This window comes from Grammomys surdaster, unplaced genomic scaffold (genome assembly GCF_004785775.1).
Source record: "Grammomys surdaster isolate TR1022 unplaced genomic scaffold, NIH_TR_1.0 129, whole genome shotgun sequence".
Classification (NCBI taxonomy): Eukaryota; Metazoa; Chordata; class Mammalia; order Rodentia; family Muridae; genus Grammomys; species Grammomys surdaster.
The window spans coordinates 21245077-21271036 of NW_021604587.1; the positions used below are offsets into that span (position 1 = coordinate 21245077).

The following is a 25960-nucleotide window of genomic DNA, read 5'->3' on the forward strand; positions in this document are numbered from 1 at the left end:
GCTTCCACAGATTCAGCCACTGCCCAGTAGGAAGAAGCTCTTTCAAACTTCTCCAAGTGGCCCAGAGACATTAGCATCATGAAATACTCTAACTCAACAGAGTGTTAGAGAATTAAATATGATAAAATCATATGTAATTATAAATTATACATTAATTCTAGGAAGATAATATGTAGTGTGTCTCATATGTAGATCCCAGCTGTTAAATACCTAATAGTGTATTTAAGTGGGATTAGGGTGAGTAGAAAGAAACCCATCAGTCAGGAAAAAAACTAAGGAAATGAGGTGGGGAGAGACAGAACACGAGACATAGAAGGACACTTCCATGGTGAGGAGGCTGGGAGTTTGGGGTGGGGTGGAGAGAGCAGTGTCTGAACTGAGTGTCTGCAGACATTTTTCTTGTACCTATTTCCTCAATACTATATTTGCACAGCACTTACACTGTAGTACGTATTAAATATTTAAGAAATAAAGAGGCAGATATTTATGCTCTTGCAAATAAATTATACATAAATAAAAGTATATACTAACCACAAAACAGGTTTCAAATGAGGCAAAGGTTATCTGAGTACTACTACCTAGCTATGCCGGTAGTATTCTACTAAGTCTCAGAGGATGACCACATTTAAATTAATTATACTTTAAAGCCACGCTGGACAGCACGGAGGTGTCTGCTGGGAACTTCTGGCTAAAGGTGCCCTGACTGGTGGACACTCCCTTGTCTTCCTGATCCCTACTTAGTGTTTTCTACCTATAAAGGAGGGTATGGGTATCTGTTCATGTACTCTCTTATAAAAGATTCATGAGCTATTTGAGACAGCTTCAAAACACTGCCTAATTAATGAACTTTAATAACATTACAAGGATTTCTAATACCTGAACTGTACTAATTCCAAAAATTCTTTCAAATAGGTCTCTCCCTGGTAAGGTGAATTCTCAGGAAGGTGACCAATTACTTCTTTGGGATGTGTCAGAAAATATCAATTGAGAATCCTTAGTAATTAACAAATAATATATAATACATGAAAAAAATCCATCACTTATTTATATATATACTCCAAACTCCAAGACCCCTGCAGTAACAGTAAGAATACATCATGCCTGAGATAAAATGCTATCTATGGTGTCGGCATTAATTTGTGCACCCCTTCCTGTTTCCTTTAAACCACTTCTGATTATTCATTAATACTCAATACAAGCTGTTGTGCTGTATTAAAAACAATGACAAGGACTAACACCTGCTTGTGTTCAGTAGTTCTATACCTCCCCCACCCCAGTATTCTTGGTCCCTTATTGGTTATGTCCTAGATACAGAAACATCCAATATGCTTTTGCTCTTCTTTTCTGAGGCCAGGTCTCATGTAGGCCCAGGCTGGCTGAGGATAATGTTGAACTTCTAACTCTTCTGTCTCCATTTCCGGCTTTATAGGTGTACCTCACCATTACTGATTTATATGCAGTGTTGGGATCAAACCCAGGCTTTGGGCATGTTAAGCATTCTGCTAACTGAGTTATACCCCAGCCCAGAAGCCATGAGCATGACAGGCCAGTTGCATCTCCATCCCACCCCTAAAAGTGCCCAATTCCTGTCAGAAGCAGAAATACAAGAAAATGATGTGCTACTTTGGTAAACTTAAACCCACTAATCACCCCGTGAGCAGAGATAGGAAGAGGAAAGGAGGCAAATTATGGTGCCTACATGTTTATAGACAAGAGACGATGCTCCTGTATGACTGAGTGAAAGAAACAAAGGCTGGAAATTGAGTTCTGTAACACTGCCAACTCAATCATCCTATAAATCACCATCGTGGGTGGTGAGTCAGCTCAGTGAATAAAGGCACTCACTACCTCCCAAGCCTGATGCCTGAGTCCAATCCTCAGGACCCACATATTAGATGAGAGTATTGTAATGTACAAGTACACATAAACACACAGATACACACACACACACACACATTTTTTTCCTTAATAAAATTAAAAATTACAAAACAAATTATGACCTATGAAAGATGAGTGGAGGCCTTGGGCATGATACTAGGAAAGTGTTCTAACAATATGTGCAACACTTTCCTATCTATATCAATACTAAATACATTGATTAAACCTCTCATGTACTAAGTTAGCATTTGTTTCTCACTTTTCCTCCTGTCATAACAACAGAATTCTCCAAGGCTGTAACTTTTATGAGGTGACAGTCAGACAGGTTTAACTGATGACACTGCTTTAGTTCTAGAATTGGGAACACTTACTTGTTCTCCCGGTTGACTGTCGGGGTCACTGCTGGCCTCCTCTTCTCCTCCTCCTGCAAGGCCTGAGTGATGTCTGGTGAGGAGTAGGAGCGCTTCAGTTTGGATGGCTCCCTGTCCCGCTCTGCAGGGATCTGGGGCTTGACTTTGTGAGTAGGAGGGGTGGAAGGGGGTGCAGACGAAGGAGCCATTTCAGGTGGATACATATGAACCGTGTTTGTGGGTGAATGGTAGTAACGAAAGGTCCCAGTGATTGGATCAAGAAACTTGGAAAAGAAAAATAAACAAAAAGGTAAGAAAATCATATAAGCACAGAAATGATTGAAACATATGTGTGCTAAGGATTAAAGCTAGGGCCTTGAATTTGCGAAACACAAACTTTATATTCCGCAATCCTTAAAATAACTTAAATAAAAGTGATAATCACTTTGCAAACTTTCAAAGATATTTAGGATTGCCTTAATGGAATATGCAATTTCAAAATTATATTGCCAGGGTGCTCAAAGGTTAGTCCGCATCTGAGACTGGATACTAGGAGACCTCACTCTGTAGTAATCAGGGGAAGAGTTTATGTTCTCTATAACAAAGTGGATGGACAACTAGAAAACTCCTTTTGAGAACAAAATAGCATGCACTTTACTGTAGAGCTCTGGGGTTTACCTTAGCCCAGCCCGAAGGCAGTCCTGGCACAATTCTCCCCATTTCTTCACTTCGGGCTCTCGTCAAAGGTTCTCGCTGAGCCTAGTTTAAAAAACAATAATCCAGTCAAACATTCCCATTCATAAACTTAAAGTACTTACACAGAAAAAAAAGTTTCTTGACCACCCTTCATATTTTTAAAGGCAGCATCAAAGATGAAGGCAGTTTTATGTTTCTCAAAGTCTACTATATCAAGGGTTAGAGGAATGTGAAATAAAAGAGGAAAGGTAATAATCTTTCTAGAAATTTCCAAAGGAAGCTGAGAGGCCACTAGGAAGTAGAGACTATGACTGAGCTGCTAGCTGGGAGAGAAAAAAAATTATTCTTAGTTAATTATCACCCTGGACGGAGACTGGAGACACTCAAAGGTTACGCTCTGGAGCACCCACTGAGAGCTGTGTGACTCTTCTCTGTCCTCAACAGCAATTCCTAAAATTTTAAAATTTTTCGGTTACTTCTGCAGTTACTGTGTCTGCAACACTGGAGATGAGTGTGCACAGAAGCCTGTGAGAAGATTATCTCCTGACCTAGTCTAAGCCACCTTGCCCTCCTACCACAGCTGCTTCTGTGTCCATTTACAAAAATCAGGTCGTGTTGTCTGTAAGTAAACGCAGGGCAGCATGCTGAAGCATCAGTCTCTACAGTGACTGTAGATGCTTCTAGCTTTAGAGACTTTTCTGTTTGTAACACTTCCTTAAGTAAATGAAAGACACTTCTCATCGTGGAGAAAATACTTAGAAATCTTACTTCAAGTAAGGGACTTGACCAGAGTATTATAAATTCATACAGCTCAGTCAAAATTGGCAGTCTAATTTAAAAGTTAGCTACGATTTTGTCAAAGACAGATAAGCTGGATGTGATAATGACTGCCTATAACCTCAGTTTTTGCAGTGTAGAGGCAAAAAGGTCATGAGTTCAAGGTTAGTCTGGGATCTATGAGATCGCCTCAGAAAACAAAGAGCTAAGATAAATATAAGAGACATCAATGTCATTAGGGAAATGTACATTAAAATTACAAACTACATCTTACAATCACTGCAATGTTTTGGCTAGGATGCGGATGTGTGTTGACAGGTGTAAAATGGGCAGTTGTATTGGAAAACATTTTGGGAAATTTTTTTGTTGTTTGGTTTTTGTTTTTAAGTTTCTTTCTTTGTTGTTGTTCTATTTTGTTTGTTTGTTTTTGACTGTCCTACAATTTGCTCTGTAGACAGACTGGCCTGAAACTCAGAGATCTGCCTGCTTCTGCCTTCTGAGTGCTGGGAGTAAAAGGCATGTGACATCATACCAGGCTCTTTCAAAGTTTTTTTGGTTTGTTTGTTTTTCAGTTTTTAAGTTTATTAACAAAATGGGTTGAAAAGAATTCCAGTCCTAAGTATCCACTCAAAAGTAAAGACACAAATGTTCACAGTAGCAGTATTCAAAATAATTCCCAAGAAGCAATACAAATGACTAAGTAATCCAAACTGACATGTGCATATGCGCAGAGCCTATAATACTTAACTACATGAAGAAACAAGCTTCCAATACATGCTATGAAATGTATATAGAAAACTATGCTAGGTAAGGGGTTGGAGACATGGCTTAGTGGATAAGAGCACTGGCTGCTCTTCCAGAGGACATGGGTTTGATTCCCGAGATCAGGCAAACCATCCATACACATAATAATAATAATAATACAAGCTAGACCAGCGGTTCTCAATCTGTGGGTCCCAACCCCTCTGGAGGCTGATATCAAATATCCTGTATATTAGATATTTGCATTACGATTCATGACAGTAGCAAATTACACTTATGAAGTACCAATGAAACAATCTGATCACTGGGGGGTCACCACAATATGAGGAACTGTATTAAAGGGTCACAGCATTAAGAAGGTTGAGAACCACTGTGTTAGATGAAAGAAGTCAGGGGCTCAAGACTGAGAAAAGACAGTCAATGGAGACAGTAGGTTCAGGTCTGAAGCTTTAGTGTGGGTACAGGACATGACTATACACAGGCAGAGTGATTTTTTTGGTGTTGTGAAAATGTTCTATGATTGGATTATGTTAACAATTTCATGTACTATGTTAATTTTTTCTTGTGGTTTTTTTTTACAGGGTCTCTCTATGTAGTAGTGATTGTCCTGGAGCTCTCTTTGTAGACCAGTCTGGCCTCCAACTCACAGAGATTACCTGCCTCCGCCTCTACCTCCCCAGTGCTAGGAGTAAAGGCGTTGAGCCACCATTACCTGATAGTCTGTAAATTCCTGTCACTGACTAACTCTGTTACAAACAGGTAAATTTTATAATATGCAAAGTATATGTAAACTAGACATATTAAATCTATTGGACTGAAAATAAAAACAAAAAAATTAAAAAAACGTAAAAAAATAAAAAAATAATTGAAAAAAAAGTCTCTCTGGAAGGTGTATTTTATTGTCAAGTTTAAAATTGAGTTCATTGGGATTTCATACCACTAAAGAGAAAAATGAATCAGTGAAGAAAATAAAACTCAACAGAATGTGAAGCACTGGTTTACAATACAGTATAAAATGTTAATCATTAGTGTACATTCACCATGCTCTTGCCGACCAACTCTACTGCTTACTTCCTATATGGTTTTCATTAACTTGAAAAGGGCTGTACTCTAATATATTTTAAACATAAGCAAGAGAATGCTGAAAATACAGAATTTTATACAGATAATATTCAACATACAAGGTCTATTTACTAACTAAAACCTTTTACACTGTGTTTACATGTGCTCTCTCCCCATATACGTCATAATCTGAGAGCCACTTAGGTTTGTAGGGGTATTTACAGCATCTCAAATGACGCCACAAACATCAAAGTGTTAAGTTCTTAAGACTGTCTCCAGTACAGGAAAGAGGGAAAGAGGCTGTCTTCCAATTTCATGACGTATGGAATTTTAGGCAAACAACCACCTCTGAGCTCAGTTTTGCTTGTAAACTCACTACCTTATGGGGCTACACTGTAAATAAAAAAATACTGGCAAATACTTGGCATGCCTAAGTGTTTTGAAGTATTTAAACTGCATCTTAAGTCAGAACTTCATCTCTCTAATTGTAGGTGTTTAGACAATTCTCACACAGGGGTTGTATTCTGTTGAGCTTTACTCAGAGTTGAAGTCACGGGCTTAAGTGACACCAAGTGAGCTGACCTACAGGTATGTGGAGTACACCTGGCTACTAGGAGCTTCTGTTCTATAGTGAGGATAGCCTGTGTTCCCTAAGCATCATATTAATATGGACTGTTAATGTGGAAAATATGACTAAAGTACTGTTTGAAAGGTATAAAATCTGGCATTTTGTTAAGGTAGCATTTTGCTTTCCATCAGTCATTTCTGCGCTACCAAAATTGTTTTCTATTTACTTGTATGTAAGTAAAAATAAGCTGTTACATAGTAGTCAAAAGGAAAGGAAACTATTAGCTGCACAAAGAAAACAAATTAAAGGTCTATCATTCTATGAACATACCTTCTAAAATCTAGGCAATCAACTTTTGAGTATGTAGTTAAGAACAGAAAAAAGTAACACTGATTTAAAGTGTGCTGCCAGAAACAAAATCACACAGACTGACCAAAAATATGATTATATACAAAAATAAATGTCAGGCTATCGATGTTACTGACTATATATTTTATGTAGACAAAAAATTACCTCAACCTACTGGAACCTACTTCTCCATTATGAGATTGTATTTTATTCTAGTCTTTTGATGGTCACACACCATGCACAGAAATGAATATAACTATTTCTAGCAATAATAATATCTATGGCATTTTATAAACAAAAGATTCTATTGCCAACCAATCATTTAATATATATCATCACAGGCCCCAAAGGAGAGCAGGGAGCAAATACCAATGGATCAGGACAGTCTCATCCCTAGAGCACTATTCAGAATGCCTGTTCTAGCTATAGAAGGCCACTGTGTCACCATCTTATACACATTTACTGTTTGTTTTACCTACTGTAGGAGGAGCTAAGGTGGGAGGAGTAAGGAGAGGAAGAGGAAGAATAGGAAGAGGAAGAGGAGGAGGAGCTAGGAGACAGGAGAGGAGAACGAGAGAAGGGAAAATGGAGGCGGATGTTCACGTGTCTCCCCCTGTCAAAGGTAATCGGTTTATCTAGGTTGGGTATTGGGTTACACCTCTGATTGAGTGGGCAACTTGTTATTAATCATTACCAAACCATAAAGCCTTTGATTAAGCATTAGAGTCTCATTCTCTTACTGGGCCCGCATGGATGGCCGAATGGTTTGGGCAATGCCCAGCCTTGCAGAAACAGCATGAAAGATTGGCAGAGCCATCTCCCACGCTGGTGTCAAGTGGGTGGCAGGGCTGGTGTTTCTGGCAGCCGGTTCTAGCTGCGGCCAAGAAACATGGTGGCTAGGCTAGGCAGAGCAGCTGCAGCTTAGTCGGCTTGACCTGAGGCCATTTTAAATAATTACTACAACAACCTACCTTGCTTGCACTCAGCTCTCCTGACATGGATGCAGGGGACACATCTGCTGGCCTCTTCTGTGTTTCTGATGTGGGACACCTTTTACCTTCCACAGATACCTTAGCATCAGAAGCTTCATGTTCACTCTTACTTTGTCTCTGGGTTCCTGTGGCTTCCTGGGCCCCATCTGCTGAGGGCTCTCTGTCTTCCGTCCTGGTCTGTTTGCTGTCCCTCTTCTCTGGTCCATCCTTTGCTTTGTGCTGATTCTCAGTGAAGTCACGTTCTTCTGCATCCTGGGTCTTTCCAGCTTTGTGCTCTTGTTCCTCCCTTCTCAGCTTCTCTTTCTGTTCCTTCTGCTGCCTTTCCCAAAGTTCCTTCTCCTGTTTATTCTTTTCCATAAGAAGGGCAGTTTCTTCATGAATACGAGCCTTTTCTTCATCTGTTAACATGGTGGTTGGAGGGGGAAATACTGGCTTGGTGGATCTATCAGAAAGAACTCTTCCACTCTGATCTGTACTTTCAGATTTTATTTTATGATCTTCAGGCAACTTAACTGCTGGTTTTTTTGTACGATCAACCTAGAGAAACGCAAATAGAACAAAATGTGCTTTTAGTGTTGTTTTTGAGACAAGTTCTTACACATAGGCTAAGCTGGCCCAAACCTACAATCCTCTTGCTTTAGCAAAATTTAGGAGTATTACTTCGGTTTCAGTTTGCAACCACGTGTTCTGGACTCAGAAGAGTTACATGTCTTAAGAGTTACATGTCTTAATGACTGACCATAGAACCAAAACGTGACAGAGGAGTCTGAAGCTCCATACTGACACACTCACCTACCCACCTACTCCATATAAGTGCCCCATAATGCCTCACACCCAGCATGGCCAAAAATCAATGTATGATGCCCACAAATATGGAGCTTCCCTTCACTCTCCACACAGCTGTATAAACCAGTCACCTGGCAGTTCTAGGCCATGTTCTTCCCACAGCTTTCTGCTGCCTGGTGAAGTCCCTTTCAGCTTTATCTCCACCTCTGAGACTACCATGAAGCCTACTGCCTAACATCATCCTCTCTTCCCCAACTCCAGAAAAGCCTCCCACTGCCCGCTCACCTGTTTTGTCCCATTTCCAGTTACACATCTCATGTACCCAGCATAAGTGTGAAAGTTAAAGGACAATTTTGAAGAGTTGGTTCTTTTCTCCCACCTTTATGGAACATCCTCTAGGAGTTGAATTCAAGTCACCAGGTTTATTTGGCAAGAGCCTTTATCTGCCCAGCTATTCACTCACCTAAGTATCATTGTAAAACAAATCTGACCATGTTTCTCTTTTGTTTAATAAAATCCTATTTTACACTGCTATTCATATTTAAGTTGTGTACATACATACACTTAAGTACATATATCTACATATAAAATGAATAAATGAATTCAATAAATTTTATCATAGCCTGACTACTATTCATTCTTTAATACTTAAACATCGTTCTTCCTTTATTTATTTTTAATTTTATTAATCTTTAAATTTATTTTTAATTTTTATTTTATGTGCATTGGTGTTTTGCCTGTGTGTATGTCCGTGGGAGCATGTCAGACTCCTGGAACTGAAATTACAGGCAGTTGTGAGCTGTCATGTTGGTGGTGGGAATTCAACCCAAGTCTTCTGGGAGAGCAGTCAGTACTCTTAACTGCTAAGCCATCTCTCCAGACCCAACATATTTATTTATTATTTTGTGTGTGCACACTGCATGTGATATGAATGCAGAGTCAAGTGTAGAGGTCAAAAGACAACTCCTGGAAGATGGGTCTTTTCCTGCCATATTGCAGGATTCAGGGATTGAAGCTGACCTCAGGTCATCAGGCCTGTGCATAAATGCCTGTACCCACTAAACCATCTCGCCAGCCCTACTTCTTTATTCTTATACCTTACTAGTATATATTTTTAAAGCTATTATTAATTTTACTTACGTGGTAGGGAGAGTCAGAAGACAGCCTGCAGGAGTTGGTTCTCTCCTTCTACACATAGGTGTAGGGTTCCAACTCAATCTGTCTTTAACTAATGAGCTGTCTTGTTAGCTCTTCAGCTTACTTTTGAGACAGGGTCTTTCACTGAACCTGGAGCTCACAGATCAGGTAGAGTGGCTAGCCACCAGGCCCAAAATTCCCTTACTCTGGCCTCCCCAGTTCTGGGATTACAGGTGTGTGATGCTGCCCTTGGCTTTCATGTGGCTGTTGGGGCCCTGAACTCAGATCCTCATACTTACATAACAGGCTCTTTATTGGCTGAGCCATCTCCCAGCACCATATCTGATTAAGAAAGCTGTCAAATTCTAGAATGTGAACACTAAGAGATGTTTGAGCTGCTTCTAACAACATTGTGAGAAGTAACTCTTAACATTTCTTGAAAATACTGTATGCTGAAATAGCAAGAACTTAACTGAGAACTTCTTATAAATGATCTATGCAGCATGCTTATAAAATGAATTTATACTCCCACACAAAGTTAGGGGAGAAAAAAAATCCAAATTTCTTTTTTTTTTTTTTTTGAGACAGGGTTTCTCTGTGTAGCCCTGGCTGTCCTGGAACTCACTCTGTAGACCAGGCTGGCCTTGAACTCAGAAATCCACCTGCCTCTGCCTCCCAAGTGCTGGGATTAAAGGCGTGTGCCACCACTGTCCTGCCCAATTTCTTTTCACTTTTATTTTTTACTTTTTCAAATAAGCAAACAAATCCCTCAAATAAACAAAATCACCTATTCTTTTCTACAATTGAAGATGAAGTAAAAGAACCATAATGGAGATGAAGCCAACACTAAAAGTGAAGCAGGACCCAAAACCAAAGCTTCTATCCCTATCTGCTGGCTCACTCACCCTTCCCCAGTCTCAGAAGCACTATACTTTACTATTTTAAACTTACAATTCTTTCTTCAGTCCCTCATACCTGTAAAACAAAGTTCAAACTAGATCCAAGTCTCTGTCATGGGCTGCCTTTCTGGTCTCATGTACTGTCACAGTGCTCTCTCCAGCATGGACCCTCAACTATGCAGGTCAAGGGCCGTCTGGCCCCACTCACTTTTCCACCAGTCTCTGCATCTGTAAACCCCACTCACTAAGATCTCAGAGCCCAGAAAGCTGCTGCTTCTCTATGGAAAAGAAACTCAGTTCTCTTGCTCTGCTCCTCAGGGGCTGGCAGAGCGATGGTGCACTATTCTGTGACTGGACTTTACACGGGTCTCTCTTAGTCACTGCAAAGAATCCAGCCTACCCACATTTACAAACTTTCATTTCATACAGAAACTTCCTCAATTGCTTCTCAGATTATTGAATGCAAAGGAGCTCAGAATTCACTGGAAAATTGTACATTTCTCAGTCATCTTGGGATACACAAGGATTAGAATTCAATTATCTTGAAGACGTGTACAATAATACACCTTCTCTTTATAATGTCTTACATTTATATTTTAAGGAAACATTGATTCAATTTTCTTTAAGATTTAATCTGAAATATTAGATAACCTTAAAAATGATGAAATCAGCGGGCTGAAGAGATGGCTCAGTGATTAAGAGCACTGACTGCACGTCCAGAGGTCCTGAGTTCAAATCCCAGCAACCACATGGTGGCTCACAACCATCTGTAATGAGATCTGATGCCCTCTTCTAGTGTGTCTGAAGACAGCTACAGTGTATTCATATATAATAAATAAATAAATCTTTAAAAATCAGCATCATCCATTTCAGACGTTTATACCTGAGGAAAAATAAATGCTACAAATCCATACTGAATAATATATAGGTAAGTTTTATTACTGTTTCCTCAAAGAGAACCTAAATTTTTATTTGAAAATCTCTGCAAGTTTTAAATAACTATCATTAACATTTCCATTTACTCCAATGAAATGGAATTATGTTTTAAAACCAGAATACTGACATTTCACATCTCACATCTCTGATACGCAAAAGCAGGCAAAGTACTCTCCACAGTGATGGGCTCCGTTCTCTATAGTGATGGGTCTCCCTCCACAGTACAATGTTTTGTTTCTTTTTTTTTTTTTTTTTTTAAAGATTTATTTATTTTATTTATGAGTACACTGTAGCTGTCTTCAGACACACCAGAATAGGGCATCCAATCTCATTACGGATGGTTGTGAGCCACCATGTGGTTGCTGGGATTTGAACTCAGGACCTCTGGAAGAGCAGTCAGTGCTCTTAACCGCTGAGCCATCTCTCCAGCCCCCAATGTTTTGTTTCTAAGAGTCTGCTCCTGTCCTGAGCATGTCAGAGAACTTTTCTCATCATTACTCTGAACAGTACAGCATGGCGGCTATTCATACAGCATGTGTAACCACCAGAAGTAATGCAGAGAGGACTTACGCTCTGAGTGGTGTGTGGGTGACGTGTAGATGTGTACGAGGGACTGAGCACCTGCAAGTTTGGTCATTCCCATGCAGTCCTGGAAGCCATCTGAGGCAGACATGTGAGGGCAGCTGTGCCAGTCAAATGACACCAAGGTCACCAGCTGAGCTCTTCCAGCTAGTCTGGAACACAAGCTGTTGCTTCAGGTTGTGGGAAATGGCCACCAGCTAGCTGTGAAGTCTTGTAAGTAATCTAATATAGCCAAGGCAACAGGGATAATTATTATAAAAGGGTTTTGTAAAAATAAAGGTGCCTGGGGCTGGAGAGATGGCTCATGGTTAGGAGCACTAACTGTTCTTCCAGAGGTTCTGAGTTCACTTCCCAGCAAACACATGGTGGCTCACAACCATCTGTAATGGGATCTGATGCCCTCTTCTGGTGTGTCTGAGACAGAGACAGTATACTCATTTACATAAAATAAATCTTAAAAAAATAAAAATAAAGGTGGCAAGATGCACAAATCCTAAGGTATCATAGACAATATATAAAACTCTGTATATCATGTCAATATGATTAAAACAAAAGAATAAAGTTAGTAAAAAAGAAAAAAAACAAACAAAAACCAAGACAATACCTGTGGAACACTCTTTGTAGCAGGTACTGGCTGAATTATGGGTGAAGCTTCAGCTTTGGGAGCCGCAATAGGTCTGGCTAGAGCTGACTGGGTCAACAGTCTCGGTTTTTCATCTTGATCGGGTACCAACTGTGCCTTTTCATTTGCTTCTATAGGAGGAGGTGGCATCTGGGCAGGAAGTTTGGAAGGAACTGGTTCTTCCAGCGAGGGATAAGTAAAATCCACTAAAATTGCCAAAAGAACAGCACATTTGTTTTAAGAACCGCAAACTCCACACACAGTATTTACGTGCTATGCAGGCTGTATAATAGCTAACAGAGGGAAATGGCATTCACCACTGTCTTAAAGAACACGAACTCCTAGTCTGTGTTGTTTTGCCTGAAAACAAACTAGCATTTCATAGGACAAAGGCATATACAAGTAAGGTTACCCTGAACATATAACTGTTATATTCTGTACTGAAGCAATTTTAAACACAATTTTCACATACATACATACATACATACATACATACATACATACATACATGAGACAGACACCTCTTCAGTTCTGCTCCGAGGGGGTGGAGTGACCTTAGCATTTGTTGTAAACTGTGGATAGCAAAGGAGCCAGTTTTCATAGCCTCCCTCTAACACCAAAGGCTCATGGCGCAGGACAGTTTTACTTTCCCACTACAAAATAAAGACAGATCTTTTAAAGATGGTACTAGTCTCTTGACAGCAAAAAACACAAATCACAACAAACCAAATGTAGAACTGTTCCCCGTAGAGCAAAATGAAAACAAAAAAATAATTAAATTCAAAATACAACATTAAATGAAGTACTAGATAGATATCAATATAAACAGTTTAAGAACGGAAAAACAATCTATGATCTTAGAAGGAAAGTTATAAAATAATTACAAGTCAAAGCCTGCTTAACCCTGAGTGCTTAGACCCGAGAGCACGTCTACATTCTGCAGTTTATTTCTACCTCCCACATAGACACACACTTGTGTTTCTATAAAATAATGGCTTTTCACAATAAGGTTTCTGTGTATAATATCCCTGGCTATCCTAAAACTTGCTTTGTAGACCAGGCTCACCTGAAACAGAGATCAGCTGACCTACCCCCAACCCCCAACAGGAGTGCTGGGATTAAAAGCATGCCCCACCCCAGCCTAAAATAACAAAACTGATTAAATTTAATGACTCACTTAAACACTTCCAATCACCACCCCTGGCCACGCTGGGATAAACACAAAGATAAGCACTCATGCCATTACCCCTTAAGTAAAATTTCTAAAAAGAAAATGACTCAATCTAGGCTCAAGAACACATTATGACTTTCAATATTAAATATTCACCACCAAGATGGTTACTGAACACAACTTTGTCTGAGTACAGTTGGTTTAAAAGTCTAACAGAGCCAGTCAAAACAACCAGACGCCCATGAATCAGACAATGGCAGTTACAGTACCTTGAAAAGCGCATCTTTCAGACTCCGTAGAGTGGTCCCGAGCAGCAAATCTTTCACTGAACTAAACCAGTCGAGAAGGACCACATAGTCCACACTCCCCCTCTTTTTCCAAGTGTCTTTAGATTCATCTGAGAGGTTTGCTTCAATCCAACTAGCAGTAACTCTGAAATAAATGAGCATCTGTATTGAGGCAAGGTTGAAAATGATCCTGGTAGATTCTGTGCCACACCAGGGCAAACTTTCTTAAGTTAAGTTCCATATTAACTAGTCAAAGATAGTCTATCCCTTCATTACTGCATGTTAGTGTGTTTAGTAATTACTAGAGAGGGAAAGAAACAGACTCAATTTTAACTGCTTAAAAAAAAGGTTGGGGGGGGCTGGAGAGATGGCTCAGCAGTTAAGAGCACCGACTGCTCTTCCAGAGGTCCTCAGTTCAAATCCCAGCAATCACATGGTGGCTCACAACCATCCGTAAAGAGATTAGATGCCCTATTCTGGTGTGTTCAAAGACAGCAACAGTGTACTCATAGATAAAATAAATAAATTTTTAAAAAAAAAAAAGATTGGGGGTGGGAGGAGCACAGCAAAACTGGTAACAGGAAATCACCTGGACGCCCTTCTCAGCCAAATCTAAACTGGAGAATCACGTTGGATACATTACTCATATTTAAGCTCGTGTCTATCTATACTTGTAATAACTGAACAGGAAGATTTAACTTAGCAAGTACACACAGCCTTAAAGTGTGCCAGACACCATATGCTTAAGATTTTATTGAGTCCTCCCAACACTACCAGTCAGGAGACATTACCCCACGTTGTAGCATCTTGGCATATAGAGGTCTTGCAACCTGCCTGTGGTTACAGCTCAGGTTTATGCTTACTTAAGTCCTGTCACCAGCATGTTCTCAACTACAAAGGAGACAGTGTTCGGCTATTCTTTTGCTCAGGTCCTTACCATGGCCTGTTAACCAGACTGCAATCCTGTTACCTCATCCTCCTCTTCTCTAATGGCTTGTCTCCTCTGCTGTGCTCCTGCTTAGGACCTCTATTCTCGCTGTCTTCTCTGTTTGCTCCCACTCCTGGCCTCAGAATGTGCACATGTTCAACACCTGCTAAGGACTTTTCTGTGAGTCTTCCTTAAACTAAATTTTAGGGTCTACTCCAAGACAGACAGACAGACACACACACACACACACACATGCACGCATGCACACACACACCAATACACATTCACTCACCACACCTCATTAACATAAAAGCTTCACATTTAGGCATTTAGTATTTAACTGACACGAACAAGCTGAGTAGGACTGGTGAAACTTTTACTGATATATAAAACAAAATGGCTCTGGACTAAAAATAGAATTAAAAAAAAAATCTGTTCCTGAGTAATAATGTTGACTACTGTATCTACTGGGAAGTGCAGAGGAGGAGGAGCTGATATAAAATATCATCTTCTACCTGTCCTTACAGAAACAGTTCAAGATGACCTACAATGGAACAGAATGGAAGCAAATGAGACGTGAGGTTTTGAAGGGACGTTTATTTGCCTTCATAGTTCTTTTATGTTTAATATCTTAGTGAACATGCTGGAAAATAATAGAATCAAAAAGTGTTTCCCAAATTTAAGTTTCTTATGTATTATCTTCATAATTTGTTCTACCTATTCTATAATTTAATTTTAAATGTAACTTACTCAATTAAATTTAATTATACTGTTTATTTTTAATAAATTCATGTGTTCCTGTATAAATGAAAAAAGCACCATCATATCCAATATATAAAGGCCAAGTCTAAAAATAAAACAGGTAAGTAAATCACATTGTCGTTATATAAGGAAATGAACAGAGCAATGGTAGTAAGCACACGCACTTACATAGTAATGGAGACGACTGTCAGAACACAGGTTGAGTGAAAGGACACAGTCATTTACACACTAGGGAGGCAAAGCGGGAGCACCACAAATTCAAGGCTAGCCTGTTAGCATAGCAGACTCTGTCTATTATTACCTAAGCACACAATGACCTACCCTGGACTGATAGCTTCTTCGGGAACACTGAGAGAATCCAAGATACGGGAATGCTGATAATCCTGTATTTTTCGAGCATCCATTATAATCAGGCTTATGTTTTTATCCATCATCATTGTATATAGTTCCTTTGCTGTGATTGCTCCTTGGAATTGAGAGACACAGTAGTAAATGACAAGAAATGCCCAGTTCTATGTGCTGGCATGTTAGCAAACATGGAAGAGCAAAGTATTCTTGGCATCACAGACTTATCATCCACAGAGTCATTTTTTATCTTTTACATGAACATTGAGTATAACTCATTATTGACATTTGTTAAGAGACAAGTTCCATGTCTTGTTTTCACACAGGCTGGACACATTGCTCAGTAGACTAGTATCTGCCTAGCAGTTCGGTTCTGGGTTTGATTCCATCATGACTCCCTTTGCCCAGTTAAAACCTTCATGTCAAGGTCCCTCCCAACGGTATCTGGTATTAGTTCTACTAGTAGTCTCAAAGAAAGAAAATTAAATAGGTGCCTCATTAAGATAGAAACATTTAATAAATACACAAAATGCATGATTAATAAAGTCACAAGGGATGGTGATATGGCTCAGTTGGTAGAATACTTTTCCAGCACACATGAGGCCCTGGGTTCAATCCCTAGCAACTGCATAAACTGGGCATGGTGGAGTACTTGCATCAAAAGGTCAACCTTACATATAAAATTCAAGGCAAGTCTTGTGTAGATAAGTTACTGTCTCAAAACATTACAAATGAGTCTCAAAAGGTCTCATGTATCTTTTCTAATTCTTTTTTGGGACGCTGATGAGGTGCTACGAGGACTGTTTGAATGTTTAGATTTCCAATTATTTATTAACTGGAATGGGGTATGCGATTTCGCAAAAACAAAACTATGTTGCTATTCTTCTGTCAGCTTTACCTCTTGAAATGAAAGATCAAAAAGCATCACATTAAACTTTAGATACAGAAAGCTGCTTGCTAAAAACACTTTTTACCTAAGCATGATGAGCTACAAGAATGATGAAAACTAATCTTAAGATCACCAACAGCTTCTAAGAAGGTACCTTACACTATGTGTAGTTTATTTTTAAAATTACTGTATGATCAGTATACAATTGCTCTGGTATTACGTATAATTATGTTTAATTTACATCTTTTCTGAAAAAGAAAAAAACATCTCTAATAGATGAAGTCAACTCCCTAACTTATTGGTAGGTCATATACTTGTCACTAGATCATCAATACCAGGTACATGAAAATTATAGGTTAAGATTTCTTCTTCAGGGTGTAAGGGCATCCGCTAAATAATTAACTCTTACAACGTAGAGTCACAAATAGCTGCTAATAGCCCTTAAATTTACTATGGATTCTCAAAGTTCAATATACGCAGTTGAATTCACTATGAACTGCTTCCTTATTAACTCCTTTGACAGTTAATGCTGTCAACTTGACAGGATCTAAAATCACCTTAGAGACAACTTCTAGCCATGTCTGTGAGGAACGGTCTCATTTCTATTAGGTTAGCTGAGGTGGCATGGTTCCATGGCTGAGGTACTGTCTGGGTGAGAAAGAAAAATGAACTGAACACTAGCATCCACCTTCTCTGCTTCCTGACTGCAGTGCAGCCTGCCCAGCTGCCTCACACTCCTGATCCCAGGACTTATTTCTCTGATCTGATCAACTGTACCTTAGAACCATGAACCAAAATAAACCCTTCTTTCCTTAAGTAACAGGAAAAGAAAATAATACACCACCACTTTATAGATGGAGAAACTGAGGTAGAGTGGTAAGCATAGTCAATATATCGAGGAGCAGCTTCTGAGAGGTCATCTCTCAAACACTAGGCTATAGTTAACTACTGTACCTAGAAAACAAAATAAGTAAACTGCACATTGCCACATTTAATCATGCCAGACTAAAATAATACAGCAAATCAATATAGAACTTAGAGTCTAGGAAGACTCTCACTGTATCAAACTGAAGTCTATTCTAATGAAGAGACTCAAAGGAACCTACCTCTCTCTGAAGCTGCACCTCCTTCACTCTTCTCTCCATTGATCTAGTTCACAGAAGAAAAGAGTTTCAATTTCATAGAAAAGACTCAAACTTAATACTCCATTGCAATGGAAAGCTAAGAAATACAGTGTGCCAAGTAATGGCATTTTATAAAAAATACACATTAAGCCGGGCGGTGGTGGCGCACGCCTTTAATCCCAGCACTTGGGAGGCAGAGACAGGCGGATTTCTGAGTTCGAGGCCAGCCTGGTCTACAGAGTGAGTTCCAGGACAGCCAGGGCTACACAGAGAAACCCTGTCTCGAAAAACCAAAAAAAAAAAAAAAAAAAAAAAAAATACACATTAAAAAAAGATATAGCTCAGTAGCAGAGCGCTTGCCTTGAGTGCATGAAGTAAGGACTGGACCCTGGTAACACCCTCTGCCCTGAAGACCTCAGATACAGAGTACTGGCTGTACTAGGCAGCAGCTAAAATAACCAGAAGTGTATCAGAAGTGTTCATTCCCAAATTTTCTTAAGCAAGTGCCAGATATAATTTAATTTGAGTACTTAATTAGAAAGTGCTTCTTAAAATGAAACAGCAATTCTACTATTCTAGTCAGTGTTTTCTACCATAAAATTAAAGGAAAATCAAGTAATAACAACATGCTACTTATACTACTTATATAGGTTACATCTTCCGAGGCAACATGACATAATCTTGTAAGATGCTAGTTCATTTTCCAAATGGAGAAACTGAGGACCCACTTGGACCTATGGATCAAAGTTAGTAACACACTTGTAGGTGCACATTTGCATAAGTTATATATATCATCTGGATCCTAGTATGACACCATATGAAACACAGGTACCATCCACAGACAATTCTCATCATGAAACAAAACAGCACTGACCTGACACTACAGGAAATAAAGGAAAACCTACAGGTTGAGTGGAAAAAGTGTGGCTCACTTTCTTTATTCAGTCAAGTGCATGGTATAAAGTTTCAGAGGAAGAGAAGCTTAAAGGGAAATTATTAGCACCTTAAGAGATGTAATAATCAGAAGACAGTTTACTGTTTTGCATCATGATTCAACAAATCAACCTAAGAACCAATCACGTGCAGGCAGCAGCCAAGTTCAAATATAGACTGAGTACCTGGCGACATTAAGGAGTTATTGTTAAGTTGGCAGGGTGAAGAGGACTACGGTTATGTGAGCTGTACAGCAGAGTAGCAGAGCAGCTAGATTTTGCCAGAAAGAAAAAAAGAAAGAAAGAAAGAAAGAAAGAAAGAAAGAAAGAAAGAAAGAAAGAAAGAAAGAGGGAGAGAAAGAGGGAGAGAAAGAGAGAAAGAGGGAGAGAGAAAGAAAGAGGGAGAGACAGAGGGAGGGAGGGAGGAAGGAACAAAGGGAGGGAGGGAAGGAGGGAGGGAGGGAGGGAGGGAGGGAGGGAGGGAGGGAGGGGAAGGAAAAAAAGAAAACAGAAATAGGAAAAAGAAAAAAGTGTAGGAGACAAAGTAGGGCAAATGTTAAAGTGAAAGTAACAGGGCTGGAGATGTAGCCCAGCTGGTCATTTGCCTGCCCTAGCATCCCATTAACTGGGCATGATTACACAGGCCTATAATCGTAGAAATTGGGGTAAAGGCAAAAATTCAAGGCCAGCCTTGACTACTTAGGGAGTTTGGGCTAGCCTGGGCTACAAGAGACTGTGTCTCAAATTAGAAAAAAAAAGTGACTACCCACTTTTGAAAAGGCAACAAGGGACTGGAGGGATGATTCAGTAGTTAGAGTGCTGACTGCTGACTCTTCCAGAGGACCCAGGTTCAATTCCCAGCACCCACATGGCAGTTCACAACTGTCTTTAACTCCAAGATCTGACACCCCCACACTGACATACATGGAGGGAAAACCTCAATGCACATAAAATAAAAATAAATTATTAAAAAAAAAACAATAACAACAAAAGAAGAGGCAACAAAATGAAAAAAAATCCCTTTAAGGGAATATTATTTGCTATGGAAGCCACTTGACCTGCTGAAAAACACCTTCCTAAGTTAGTGGTTTGTCTCCCATTGTGAATTTGAACAATGGAAGATCAGATTGCTTAACCCTTTCAGTGTGCTTAGCCCAGTGAAAGCTCTTCTAAATAACAATAATCAACACTAGCAATTGGAAAACACTACCAGATCTTACAGAAAAACAAAGGATCAGAGGAAGCAAAACACAGTCTCCAAGGATTTCAACAATTCAAAACAATTTACATCTTAGGGAGAGCAATTCTGAGAAAGTGAAGGAAGGGTCATGGTGAGAGCGGGCAGAGACTGAGTCACTGGTGGCTTTTGATTAAGACATCTTGTACACGTGCTAACAAGACTGAGTGAAATGCTGAGCAGGACAGACAAAGGGAAAACTGGAATAGAAGAAGAAGAAAGAAATGGATGGCAGTGCCTGAGACTCCAGACATAAAGATCGTTTAGGACCAAATAAAGCAGCAAATCGGGCAGAGTTTCTCTGTGTTACCCTGGCTGGCCTGGAACTCACTTGAATGAACTCTTGAGATCCACCTGCCTCTGCTGGGATTAAAGGCACCCACCTCACCACCATGCCTGGCCCTGTCCTTCTCTTAATGTAGATTATCAGGAGGAAAAAGACCCCTCAGATCTTGTTTTAAGACCTTCATTTGGCAAACCTGGGCCCAAGAATTGTTAAGCAAGACTCCCACAGGCCCAGAACTTAGCTGGATAGCTCACCATCCAGTGTTTCCTCCTCTCATGCTACCCTCCTTCCACTGGGGTGACTGCTAAGACCATAACCAACGACCAGAACAATGCTGCTGTGGAAGCTTACAGGAAAACAGGAACTGACTGCAGCTGGGACCTGTGATTCAAATTCTGACCACCACGTGAAATGTTAGCCCTGATGCCTCAAGGAACTTCATACAGAGGCAGGGCAACTCCTCCAGGTAGGTCGGTCACCTGGCAAACATGACCAGTATTTACACAATAAACTTGCAATACCCTTTGGGTTTTGGTTTTGGAATCCAGTAAATTCTCCACAGAGCGTCTGGCTGCCACACCGCTGTCCTCTCTCCCCATCTCCTGCCTTTTCTGTTGCTGCAGCTGCTCTTCCTCCCGTCTGTCCTTTTCTTCAAGTTGTTTCCGAACTTCAGCCTCTTCGTACCTAGTTGAAAGAAGATTCTTGTTAACATGACAGAGTACAGTAAGGGAGTTCATGTTTCATACTGAGCATCCTGACTTGGGAGAATTCTGCTAGAGTTCCCACACAAACCACATGGATCTGCCCTCAGGGGCTGTCTGTGTACTTTAAACTGGACAAACGCCTTGAAAAATAAATGTTATGTTTTTTTTATTAATATTGTTCTTGCTTTTTCACTAATTTCAAATATTTAATTATCAATTCTGCTACAATTTCATTTTTAAAACAAACTCTTGATTACTGTCCCAGTATCTCAACTGTGTTGATGATTTAGATCAAAATGTTGAAACAAGTATTCAAGAAAGGTATTAACCACACTAACTCAAGAATAATTATTGTAGTCAAGAAGTGATTATCTTCTAATTTGCTAAAAGTTAAACAAGCCATGGCGACTACAGTTTGCAGCTATCCAAGGTATTTGGAACTATTCCCCACAGAATAATAAGCAGTATTGTTGGGAATGTATGCTATCAAGGACCTTGCTCACCCTGTCATCAGTGATGACAGTAATGTCTGTTGGTTCTGAACTTAAGAGGATGGGAGGAGATGGAGACAGAGTCAGAGATGGGGTGGTGAGGGAAGGGAGAGAAACTATAGAACAGAGGAAGAAAAGGGTAACGAATAATTGACTCTAGTCAGTTAGTAAAGAATGAACTAAAACTCTGGCATACTTATACTGTCTATCCTCCATATTTGTACATGAAGGACATATGCCTCCTCAGACAGCCACAGCTCTGGACTGCCACAGAGACAAGGAGCAGGCAGGATGAAGGACTGGGAAGGGGAAGGACATCTGTCAAACTCTCTAATTTTGATACCTTTATTCCTAACATCAGGACTTCATGTACCAGAGGCAGCTAAAACTAATACAAAAAGCCAAAGTTCTAGTTTCTTTGCATAAAGTTGTCCAAGTCTATAGCTGACACCCAAACTAAGTAAGAATAGAGCAAACACTGAGGGAACAACTAACTTTAAAAGACATTTCAGATACTGACTACCACAGTCAAGACAGTGTATAAAATCTGACCCAGCCAAGTTTACCACCATCCCAGAACAAAATCCCCCAACACTCCTGAAGGGAATAAACCAAGAGGCTGAGTCTCCATAGGCCACCATGTCCAAAACTAATCAACATAGCAAGAAAACAGGACATCCAACAAGAAAGGGCAAACAATGCAAACTGGCTTAGATAAACCTGAATGACAGATTCAACAGAGCAATCATGAACAGCTAACCAACTCTGCCCAAGGATAAGTGAAAAATGGTTTGTAATGGCTTAAACATATAGGACACTTCTGCAAAAAAAGCAGATACTATAAAATAGCCAAACAGAAATTTTGGAGTTAAAACGTGTCTGAAAAACAACGTGAAAACTGGAGGCAACAATCAGGACCTAAGAAGCAACAAAAATTTTGCAGAAACTTTGCAGAATGAGAAGAGGTACTTACACAGCAACAGAAACAGCCTCAGGTGGATGTCCTGACAAACCAAAGGCCTGTCACATGAATAGCCAGAGTGCCAGTAAGAGAATGAAACAGAATAAAAAAATATTTGAAGAAATGATAGCCCCAAATTCCCCAAATTTCTCGAAAAACCAAAAAAAAAAAATTTTTTCCCAAATTTGATAAAAGACATAGATTTACAGATGCAGAGTCAAGAAAATCCTAATCAGAAAAAATAGAAAACAATGGTAGTCATATCATAGACTGCTACTAAAGAGAGACTCTCAAGCCAGGAAAGGACAGATGACATATGTAAATTAACAACAGGACAAACTGGTATGGATTTCCACATCAGAATCAATAGAAGACAGCTGGGTATGGCGGTGCACACCTTTAATCCCAGCTCTCCAGAGGCTTCTGTGACTCTGAGGCTGGCCTGATCTAAAGAAGAGTGTTCCAGGCTAGCCAGAGCTACCAAGGAGGACAAAAGACAAAACAAATACAACCACAAAACCCTGTCAACTCAGAAGCATGAATCTTATGAAAACATTACTTAGGAATAAAGACAAGAACATCAGTTGATAACTGAGTCTGATCCCTGGTCTTCACATGGTAGACGGAGAGATTGACTCCCACAAGCTGTGGCATAAGACCACATGCCCACAATCCAAAACAAGCAAGCAAGCAAATGAAGACAGGAGTAAAAACAAAAGTATTTCTGGATAAGAAAAGTATAGAACTTGTTCCCAGTAGGCGTGGACTAACAGAAAAGCTAGGGAGATTCTCTAGAGCCACCAAGGACAGGCAGAAACTTGCATTGTGTAGCAACAGAGAGAGCCAGAAACAGGAAAGAAAAAGCAGGTAGAGAAAAAGTCCTTTCCCTCTTGCTTTCTTTAAAGCATATATGCTATGTCTGGTTTAGACATGAACAGAAGGAATCTCTGGCAATGAGACAGAGATCATCAGGATAAATGAAAAAGTAGGATAGAATTAAATTGAATGGGCTAGAGGTAATGAAGGAAAGATGCAAGGCCGATCTCAAAGAAGAGGCTGTTTCCAGGTAAGAGAAACATAATGGTCAAATTCATTAGGCATTTATGATAACCATAGGTGTATAAATGACTAAAAACACAACTTCAAAATACACAAAAGCTCAATGTAATTACAAAGAGAAATAAAGTGGTTAGATTTTTAGTACCCTGTCATAATAATTGTTACAAACCAACCTCTGCCAAAATAAACACCCCATGAAACAAAACAAAAATTCGTAACAAACCACCACCACATCCAGTAACAAAAAGCTCAGCTAATCCAAGCCTGGAAATGCAGGTCCATAACCTTAGTTGTTTGAGACGGTGAGGCAGAAGGGCTCCAAATTCAAGGCTAGCCTGGGCAACTCATGACAGTGTGTGTGTGTGTGTGTGTGTGTGTGTGTGTGTGTGTGTGTGTGTGTGTGTGTGAGAGAGAGAGAGAGAGAGAGAGAGAGAGAGAGAGAGAGAGAGAGAGAGAGAGAACAGAGACTGAGACAGACAGAGACAGACACAGGGTGTGGGTAGGTGGGCGGGCATCTTTCCAAGTTAGAACATTTGTGGTAGCACAGGCCCTAGGTTCAAAACCCTTGAGGAGGTTGAGCAGAAAACAGTTAAGATCTGAACAGCATTCAGCAAAGCACAGAGACCTAAAATGACAAACAGTACTATAGTGTAAATAAGGTCCATCAACCCTAAGCACCCCTCCTAACCATCATACTCCTGCTGAAATTGCATTTCCATTGTGAGGTACTTTTTTTTCAAGTACACACTGCATACTGGCCAAGGTTAAACTGTATGCAGAACCATAAACAAAGACTGTTTAAGGATCAAATATTTGTAGCTCTGATGAAATTGAAATAGAAATCAGTAAGACACCCAGAAAAATCTCATATTTGAAAATTCAATGTCATACGTCTAAACAATCCTAGGTCAAAGGACAAACAAAATGCTCAAGTACTTTGAAGAGCAGCAAGTTGCTCTTAACTCTTGAGCCATCTCTGTAGCCCTTATTTGTAATCATTTCATAGACTGGTAAGACAGTCGTGGTAAATACTGAAATTAGATTTTTTTTTTTTTTTCCCGAGACAAGGTTTCTCTGTATAGCCCTGGCTGTCCTAGAACTCACTCTGAAGACCAGGCTGGCCTCGAACTCAGAAATCCGCCTGCCTCTGTCTCCCAAGTGCTGGGATTAAAGGGGTGCACCACCACTGACTGGCTAGATTGTTTTTAAAATATGTAACTTTTGCAACTACAGGGAGATTAAAACTAAGAATAAGTACTTCAATTCTGAATAATTAAAGCCGATAGCAGTTTCTAATACAATGTGCCATATGTGAAGAATTAAAATTCCTTTTTATTATATCAAAAAATTTACAAATGCTATAACATGAAAAATTGGACATAAGTTCTTTTTTTTTGTTTGTTTTTGTTTTTGTTTTTCGAGACAGGGTTTCTCTGTGTAGCCCTGGCTGTCCTGGAACTCACTCTGTAGACCAGGCTGGCCTCGAACTCAGAAATCCGCCTGCCTCTGCCTCCCAAGTGCTGGGATTAAAGGCGTGCGCCACCACCGCCTGGCTGAACATGAGTTCTAATGTAAAACATCAGTACTATTTTAATAGCCTAAAATGTTCATGAAGAATACTAATAGTAACACATCAGTATAGGCAGTATCAGTTAACATATGACTTGTTTGAAAGAAATGAGTATTATAGGTATGGTTAGATATAAATGAACAAACCTATAGTATTATCATCTTCTAATTTGTATTCTTTTACAGAATTTATAGTAACATCAGTACCTCAGTTTAAGGCTTTCGGAGAGTCTTTCAGCTTCTTCAATAGCTTTTTTGATGTTTGCAGGTCCAAGTATTGAAAGATAATAATCCTGCAAGTATATGAAACCACCCCACACTGTTAGTACCAGGCACAGTCACAGCACTGGTGTTATAGAAAACACAAAAATCATGGTGCCTGTAGAAAAGAAGCACGAGTTATTTGTTTTTAACTCCTAACCTATATAAATGCACAATTTATTTTTCAAATATCTTAAAAGTATCTTTATAAGATCAGTATGCACAAAATCCACTACATAATAGATTTAACTTATTTATGAGATGCCACTAAAAGTTAACACCATTCTTATTGATCACAAATACTGAGGATAGTTTGGAAGGACAAAGCAAATTTTCTTCCTGCACTAAGTTCCTTTTCTCCAGTCTCAGAGAGAATAAAGCAAATTATGCAAAGGTGAATAGCTTGGAATTTATTTATTTGCCAAGACAGGGGCTCGGTGTATATTCCAAGCTGGCTTAGATTCTGAGATCTTCATCGTCAACTCCCAAGTAATGGGATTACAGGTGTGTTCCTCCGTGAGAGGCTGTGTTTACTATACTAAACAGGTATTTTTGCCTC

At 39.6% G+C, this 25960-nt stretch overlaps 1 protein-coding gene across 3 annotated transcripts in view; it reads right to left on the reverse strand.

Moving 5' to 3' along the window:
• Usp8 (ubiquitin specific peptidase 8) overlaps nt 1–25960 on the reverse strand; it is a 51423-nt gene that overhangs the window by 9463 nt on the left and 16000 nt on the right. For all 3 annotated transcript variants that reach the window (XM_028754945.1, XM_028754931.1, XM_028754937.1), the window contains exons 4-13: nt 25348–25433; nt 20878–21040; nt 17884–17926; nt 15865–16009; nt 13836–13998; nt 12904–13048; nt 12378–12601; nt 7413–7970; nt 2907–2987; nt 2250–2512 (exon numbers count right to left, since the gene is read on the reverse strand). In XM_028754945.1, coding sequence (XP_028610778.1) covers nt 2250–2512; nt 2907–2987; nt 7413–7970; nt 12378–12601; nt 12904–13048; nt 13836–13998; nt 15865–16009; nt 17884–17926; nt 20878–21040; nt 25348–25433 — 1871 coding nt within the window. The remainder of the gene's footprint in view (nt 1–2249; nt 2513–2906; nt 2988–7412; nt 7971–12377; nt 12602–12903; nt 13049–13835; nt 13999–15864; nt 16010–17883; nt 17927–20877; nt 21041–25347; nt 25434–25960) is intronic.